General features: G+C 34.7%; 1 protein-coding gene across 2 annotated transcripts; it reads left to right on the forward strand.

Moving 5' to 3' along the window:
• The first annotated feature begins 1401 nt into the window (after positions 1-1401).
• Positions 1402-8016, forward strand: LOC149148714 (uncharacterized). Of its 2 annotated transcripts, none has more exons than XM_089440283.1 (3): positions 1402-1559; positions 7336-7428; positions 7601-8016. In XM_089440283.1, the coding sequence occupies exons 1-3, from the start codon at positions 1431-1433 to the stop codon at positions 7796-7798; spliced, it is 420 nt and encodes a 139-aa protein (XP_089296409.1). In that variant the 5' UTR covers positions 1402-1430; the 3' UTR covers positions 7799-8016. The 2 variants fall into 2 exon arrangements, with proteins under 2 accessions (XP_089296409.1, XP_089296408.1); XM_089440282.1 differs by lacking the exon at positions 1402-1559 and adding an exon at positions 6916-7242.
• The last annotated feature ends 562 nt before the right edge of the window (positions 8017-8578 follow it).

The following is an 8578-nucleotide window of genomic DNA, read 5'->3' on the forward strand; positions in this document are numbered from 1 at the left end:
CTTCAATTCAAATTCTAACACATGTGTGTATACCCTTCCTTGCTTAGTTTGTATATTGTTGTAAGTCCCCAATATATTTATGTTGGCTTTTGAAAGATCATCTCATCCCAAAATAAGTAGGGGGGATTCAATATTCAAATCCGGCAGAGTGGGGTTGAAGAAATGGATATTGAAGATGAATTCAATTATAGAAACTATATTTTGAAAAAAGGTTAGTTTTGCCCCAAAAAGAAAGTCCCTCCTTTGAGACCTTGCCACAACTTCCATAGTTGTGAAATTTTACAATAATAGAACCTCTAGAGTAGAGGTTTACCATATACTTAGAACTTAGGTTGGAATTGATTTGCTTCTTGAACTCTTTAGATGATGACTAGAGATCATTAAATACATAGTTTGAAGCGTTTGCTTGTAGTTATTAATGAACTTGTTAACCATCCATAGATGAATACTTCCCTTGCACATGTGCTTGATTTTGTCAATAATGAAAGAATCCTACTATGTTTTTGGTATATTCGACAAGACTACATCTTTAAAATAAAGAAGATTCAATTCTTAATGCTTTGCAATCCTGTAAGAGGGAGGGACAATTGAAGTCACGCAGGAGGAGGTATTCCCTTTGTTTAGTGAAACTCTACAGAGATAAAGCACTAAATGCAACATTAACCCCTTGTTTATGTGATAATTAGGGAATATATATCTATTCTCTCAAAGATTAGTCTTATATATTCAAAAAGAATTTCTCATTTATTCTAAATAACACTTAACACTGTTTATAGAATAATTTCTCACCATTACAATCACAATAATCATTTTTCAAGGCAAAAACTACATCAAAACTTTTTGAATATGCAAGTAGATAATCTCCACAAATGAAGATGAAAACATATTTTGAGCATGTTTAAAGTGGATTAAAATATAATAATAAAAGACACAACAAAAATCTTGATACAATAATAGCTCAAATAATTATCTTTAACAAAAATCTATTAAAAATTACTATAAAATTATAAAATGAAATTAACATTAATAAATAATCAATTAATTTATATAAAATCCCAATTTAATAATGAATAATTACTTAATTCTTTAAGTTCCACTTCAAAGAAAGCATTGACACATCAGCTAGAGAAGGGTGCATTATTGTTTCGGAGTTCTATGTCTGTCGCATCAATATTTTATTTGATGTGCCCAATTATTTTTCCAAAGTAAAACTATTATTCAGCTTAAATAATAGAATGTATAATATTTCAAATTCTATAAAATGTATAATATTTCAAATTCTTTGAAAATCCGTTTTACTGAAACACAAATATATGGCCGTCGATGACATGATCGGACGGTAGATATTCTATCCCGCCTTTAAATTCAAATCCTCTTGGTAGTTTGGCGCCATTGCGCGTATCCCTCTCAACGAGCTCAGTAGCTCGCATATGAACAATCATGGTTTGCAATCGCATAAACATTGCCCCAGAATCGATCCACGAGCCACCAGATCTCTCTCTGCACGACTTCCAATAGTTCATCTGCGTTTCTTCGTGGTCAAAACGATTTCAGAAAAGGTATTTTTCTGCAAGAGAGTGCTATTCTGGTAATTAGGGTTTTGCTTTTCTGTGTATTTTGTGAGTTTCTTGTTGTTTTGATGTCCCATTGATATTTTGATCAGCATTTTTTGATCTCATTATGGTCTGTAATAATTGTTTTCCTATGTTGATAGGCTGCCGATGAAGATTTTTTTGGGGATGCATTTGATGGTTTATTTGTTATCATTGGGGGTTTTGTATTTTGACGAGTCTTTTTATATTTTGTTGAACTATAGGCCATCCTTTTTTCAATGTCTTTGAAGAATCTATGATGGTTTCTCTGTTATTCTGGTTTAGTGGGGGGTGTGATGGTGATTTGTTATTGTTAAGCATACGGGGTTTCGTATTTTTTGGTTTTTGGATTAGCCATTGAATACTGAATTGGGCCTATTTGATAATCTGTCTTTTGGTTATTGGCATTAGGATGATTTGTCTTTTTATGTTGTGAGGTGATATGATTCATGCATATGTCTGTTTTGGTCTTCTGTCAACTGTTTTCGTTGACTTTCTATGATGTTTTGAACAAGCTGTTGATCATTTCTGTACTTTATGGGGATGTATGGGATGAGAATTCTTTTGTTATTAAATAGTTGATGATTTGTATTCTTACATGTTTGATGTTATTATTGAGCTTTTTTGTGGGATCCTTTTCGGTAATGTTAAGGAATATCTCCTGTGTTTTTAATAGGTCGTTGGTAATTTATCTTTGAATGCATTTGATATGGTGGGATATTGCAGACGTTACTTCTAATGGATGCCATGGGCTCTTAAAATGATCCTAATGCAGTTTCATTGTTTATTAATATTCCCATTCTTTTTTATATGTTTGACCCTGCAGGAAGGCGAAGCTGTACAGGTTTGACAAGGATGGGAATCAATGGAAGGAGCGTGGTGTAGGAACAATAAAGTTTCTTAAGCACAAGGATACTACAAAGGTTCGGCTGGTCATGAGGCAATCCAAGATATTGAAAATATGTGCAAACCATTTAAGTATGTAAATTTGTTTGTTTGTTTTTTTTTTGTAATTTCCCCCCTGAGATTGTAATAGCTTATCTTACGTCCAAGTTTTAAGAGGCTTTCTGTGCCGAGAATTTGTGTTGATCCTTATTATCTGGATTATATTGTTTTTTTTTTTTTTTTTGCCTTGCAGTTCATTCCCCAATGTCACTTCAGGAGCACGCAGGTAGTGATAAAACTTGGGTATGGCATGCAACTGATTTCTCAGATGGGGAACTGAAGGAAGAACTCTTCTGCATTCGTCTTGGCTCTGTAGAGAGTGAGCACTGTTCTTAGACTCTTCTAATCCTTGTTATGATCTTTTCTTTCTGCCTTGTATTTTTCTTTGATAAAATCAATGTTTGAGTACCTATATTCTTGGATCATTTCATTGAAGGGTTAATTTTGCATATGTTCTTAGGATGCTTTTGTGCAGATTATAGTGGGTTGGTAAGGGATCCCCCTCCCCAAACACCCTATCAGCATAGTTAAGACTTGAGTTTAGGGTGGCTTTAATTATCTCTGGTAATAGCAAATGATACGGAGGATTGTGCATAACCCACCCCCTTTTTGATTCCAATAAGCAGAGGTGGTCACTATGGTAATCCGATTTCAATTTGTAGTTAGAAAATGGGGTCACAACTTTCCATATTTTTTGTTTTGTTTTGTCTTTTTACATCAAACAATAGTATATTTATTAGAACCATAGTCAACTAAACAAACAGGAAACAATTTATTTGACAGGTGGAAGAAGTGATAGGCTTAGAGCAATTGAATTGTAGGCCATGCTTCTTGACAAATTGATGAACAGATGTCTCCTTACTTGAGATTTAGGTTGGCACCATGGCACCATCCTGTCCATCATTATACACTAATCTTTTCATTATCTTCTTCACTATGAATGACTGGCCTGTTCCCTGCAAATAGATCTGGGCATAGAGGAGCCAATCCAAGAACAGTAATCTCTAGCACAAGACAATATTAATGATCTAAATACCTAATCCTGAAGCTTGAGTTTCATTTTGTTCTACCGGTTCTGAATCTCTGATTGAGAATCTCCCACTCGTCATTATCAAACCTTCTCCTTCATCATTGGCATCAGCTGCACTGCTGAGGTACTTTGGTTGGTTGTCATTGGACTTGAGAGCTTGAAGTTTCAAATGATTATAGTAACAGACAGCCAGAAAAGCCAGTCCACACCCACTCAAGTTTATGACTGTAACCTTTTCATTTATTACAGACAAAGATTATGTTATGAGCAGCCAGTCCTTGACAAGACCAGCAACATTCATAGTCAAGGCTGAAGTCCTTCCTATCAGAAGAAACACTGCAAGATTAAGAGCCAAGGCACAAGCAGAAATGTCATGTAATCCAAATCAAAGGAAGAGACCCTGATTATCAGAAATGGGTATTCTACTAAGGCCCAGGGGGTGCTGAGAAAAACAAGGCAACAAGGAGCAACAAAGATGTGATGGGATTCAACTTAATCCCTTTTGATGTTCTTGGAATTTGTATGAGAACCAATTGGGTAGTCTCACATGCAACTGCACTTAACTAGAGAATCACCTCCCATGCATTCATCTTGGCCTCCCCATAAGCTGAAATAGTAACTCCAATGGATATGGCCAACATATTGGCCTCGGGCTCACCTTTATAAGCTTCTTTCTTCAGGGAAACCACAATCAAATACACAGCAATGGGAATTAGAGCTTTCAGCATTTGAAATAATGATACTGAGAGGAAAACATAGGCAGAATTTGAAAACCAGAGACCCAAAGAATACACTTATCAATTCTATGGGTTCAACGAGCTTGAAGACTCTTACAATAGCAACAGCCAGTGTTGAGTAGAAGCCCATGTGAATCATGGTGGGACTAATCACACTAAAGTTGTCAAGCAATGGCAACTCCAATGGATATGGCTAACATATTGGCCATGGCCTCACCTTTATAAGATTCTTTCATCAGGGGAACTACAATCGAATGCATATCAAATGGGCACAAGAGCTTTCAACATTTGAAATATCGATACTTTGAGAGACATGCACCAAGGGCTGCATCATTTAGGATTTGTACTCAGTTTAGGTGTCATATTCAAGGGGAAGTTGTTATGCTTTCCACCACTTCATAGATTGTTAGAGTGATGAAACAAAAGAGGCTCCCTCTTGAGGCTAGATTATGTCATTCATATCAGCTGTGTTGTTGATGTCCTAGCTCAGCCAGGTCTTGCCAAAACTCTGTTGAGGTTCAAAATTTATTATAAACTGAAATGTCTTCACAAGAATTGACCTCATAAAATGCCATAATCACAAGATATGCCATACATGGCTGTGATTATGGCTCGCAAGACCCTTAGACTTTGAGCAATGAGGCTCGCAACATCACTTATGATTATGCACTCTACAATTCTGTGACCAGCTGAATGTCAAGCAATTGAACCGCGATTTAAATCCTATTTTGTTAGCAATAAGTACTATACTTTGTCTTTATTTAGTGTAGAGAACCAAGCACTTATTCTGCTCATCTATAGAAGGGACAATGGTTGTTTTCCTATGAGGTATAAGGAAATCCTATCAGATGTTTTGTATTTTCGTATGGAATTGAATCATACTCCTGCACACTGTAACATTCATATATATCAACCTGTAGAGGCTTTAATAACACCTGGTATTCTGGTTAGTGATTTTATTGGACCTCATGTGCATATCCTACATGCACAGGATGGACTATTCATATGTTACAGGGTATTATTCTTATTATTTAGGGTGCACATCTTCAGGTGCTCAAGAACGATTACTAGAAGAGTCAGTTAATTCTGCAATTTAAAGGATGAAAAAGGAGGTTATAGGAGTCTAGTTTTGGTTCTCATCCACAATGTCACACTAGTCTGCCTGGGCATGGTTCTCATGGTTTAATAGTGACTTGAGGAGTCATAATACCATAGATCACTAAACACGAACAGCTAAGGTAGCCCAAGGACAATAGCCATCTTTACACATTAATTAACAGGTCTTACATTAATTATCCTAGGGGGTTTTAATACTTCCAAATGCTTAAAAAACAGTTAGCAGAGCATTCACATTACACATTCCAGCAATCTTTTCTATAAACCAACCAAATGCAGTCAGGAGAGCCCTCCTTTTAAACTATACAACCTTATTGTTAGTATGATCAACCTTATTTTAATATATAGTGTGACAAACCGTATGTGACAGGCAGGTGGAAAACTTTTCTCGCAATTGACTAAGCGACGTCCTGCGAGCCAGACTTGAGACGGAAACCCTCGTCAGAAGTATATGCTTGGCTCTTTTCCAAACAAATGAAGAGTCAATGAGGTTTTTTGTAATCACTTCCGGTATCGTATTGGGTTATTGTTAGAAGCGATAATTGGATTCGGATTCTCATCGAGTGAGTTGTTCTGCTTTCTCAATTTGAGAGGGTTTGTTTGGAGGGAAAAACGAAAGAGGACATACAAGAATAGTGAGGGGAAAGATGCAGAGGAAGAGGATTGAGAACATCGCCAGCAGGCAGGCTACATTTTCCAAACGTAGGTGGATTGCTGAAGAAAGCTTACGAGCTCTCGGTGCTCTACACTGCAGAAGTTGAACTTGTGATTTTCTCCCCAACAAGAAAGCTCTATGAACTGTTTTTTAGTGCAAATCCTACTATTTTGATTCTAATAATCATGGCTATGCAAACCTCATGAGATTCTTACTAATAACCCCGGTGGTGCAAGCCCTAGTAAGCTCGATGTTGAAAAACTTAGTGTAAAACCTCCAAATCGCTGGTTTTGTTGTAGTGCTTATTGGAGAGTATATAAAAAATTTCACACCTTTTTATGAGATATGGGAGGAAAACATGTTAAAGATTTTTAATAAATATAAAATTTCCAAAATGATGCTAGTTACGTGTGATTCTTTTTTCGTTGTTTGTGATTATGAAAAATGAAACTCAATGTTTTTTCATTAGTGCACACATATTTCATTATATAATTGCATATAGAAAAATCATTCCAGAGCCGATAACAATAAAAGTGAAGAATTTATGGTCCAACGTTATATTTAAGGGAGATGTTTAAGGATGACGTTTGAATTTTGTTTTTCATTTTAAGACATTTGGAGCAAATATTAGGAAGGACTTTGAGAAAGGATTGTCCTTGATTTTCGAAAATGGAGTTGTTCCTTTCCAGCCATATGCCCCAAGTGACCATCAAAGGGAGAGCTCATATGTTTTTTTGATGTTTTCTTTATAGCCATTTTTTTACACATATCCATAGAGTCCCCATGCCATTGATGTGAATTACTTGTTCAGTTTTTTTAACCAAAATTTTTAACCAAACAAGAAAAATTAAAAAAATGCCTCAAGATCAAAGACTAAAACAAAGACCTATTGACATACCTTTTAAAGTATGGAAAGAACTTGTAAAATCATATGAGAAGTTGGATGCACAAAGAAAAGCCGGCAATGAGAGCATTCAGGTATTGAATTTTTCATTAAACATTATTTAGAATGTATTAATACTTATAAGTATCTTAGACATGTATTTGTGTGAAAATAAATTGAATTGGTTTATGTTTAAGGACAAGGCATCCAAGGCGAGGTTAACCAAGACAAAAGTCACTCATCGTAGTGGCCAGAAAGGTTTAAAAGCACTGATAACAACCTTTGTAAGTATATTAAACATGTGATATTTTTTTAATAAATTTTGTACTAGAAGAAAGTCATTGTTATCTAATTTCTCCCTATTTACTGATTGATAGGAACTAAAATATGGAAGACCTCCAAATCATTTGGAAAAGGAGGTGCTGCAGCAAAAGAGATGGGTTGAATTTGTTGTTTGGATGGACTCTATGGTATGTAATCTTAGTTGGATTTCCAATATACTTTTAAACCATATTTTCATTTTATTTTTTAGTACTATTAGATATTATATCTTACCTCATTTTATGGTTAACATTTTATAACAAAAACATGCGTTGTGTTATGTAATTAATACTAACATGTAATATTGATTTTTTTTGTCAGAATGCTATAGGTAATGATTGCCAAGACGATGATCCAAATTATGTTCAACATATATCAGGAGATGATGAGGATGAGGATGAGGATGATGGTGGTGAAGGAGGAGATGATGATGATAGTTGCGGTGTTGGTGATGATGTGGATCAGAGTAATGAGGATGGTCAAGATGATCATGAGGATGATCTTGGTGGTGGTAGCTAGGCATGCACATGCATTGTTTTTTATGAAGAAATTATTGTGTAGAATGACATTGTTATGTTTAGATGGGTGTTGTGAATTTACCCTATATCAATGAGACATTTTGATTTTGTAATCATACGATGAGTTTGATTTATGTATGTTGTTAATTTATCGTAGAATAACAATATTCATGAAATATTTTGATTTGTTAATCATATTTGAATTTTACTTGTTTTGATTAAAAATAATACTGATTTTATTAGTATTATGTTGCTATTTTATACATGTTTTGAAAATTGTTAATGACACATTGTTATTTTTTTGGATGGATGTTGTCAATTTCTCTTAAATTTCTTTACAAATGATTTTGAATTGTGATATCTGCTTTAATGATATTTCACTATGAATCTATAAAGGGGGTCATATATGTAAAGAAAAATATACTCTATATAAGAAGTCAAATGCGGATGTAACCATGGATGCAAAATTGAAAGAAAAATTGGATGTTAAACTAGGAATTAATACAAAATGCAAACAATTGACATACAAAGTGTTTTAAATTAGAAGTGAAAAATTGTGCAATAGTTGACACAAAGAAGGGAACAAAACATGGCATACAAAAGGATATCAAATTGGGAAAAAACAAGGACACATAAATGGGCACCAAATTAGATGCAAAAAAAGACAACAACTAGATGTAAAATAAGATGCAAAGTTGAGCGTTAAAAAGAAGCAAAAAACGTTACAAATTAATATGCCAAATGATGATGCAAATAATGGTGTAAATTTGGGATGCAAACT

Source organism: Pinus tabuliformis, chromosome 9 (genome assembly GCF_031772625.1).
Source record: "Pinus tabuliformis cultivar Carrire ecotype Pingquan chromosome 9, CPIR1, whole genome shotgun sequence".
In the NCBI taxonomy this organism is placed as follows: Eukaryota; Viridiplantae; Streptophyta; class Pinopsida; order Pinales; family Pinaceae; genus Pinus; species Pinus tabuliformis.

Coding starts and splice junctions, on each gene's coding strand:
- LOC149148714 (XM_089440283.1), top strand. CDS start 1,431: ATGAACAATCATGGTTTGCAATCGCATAAACATTGCCCCAGAATCGAT. Junction 1,560..7,335: donor TCAAAACGATTTCAGAAAAG/GTATTTTTCTGC, acceptor ACTGATTGATAG/GAACTAAAATATGGAAGACC. Junction 7,429..7,600: donor TTGTTTGGATGGACTCTATG/GTATGTAATCTT, acceptor TTTTTTTGTCAG/AATGCTATAGGTAATGATTG.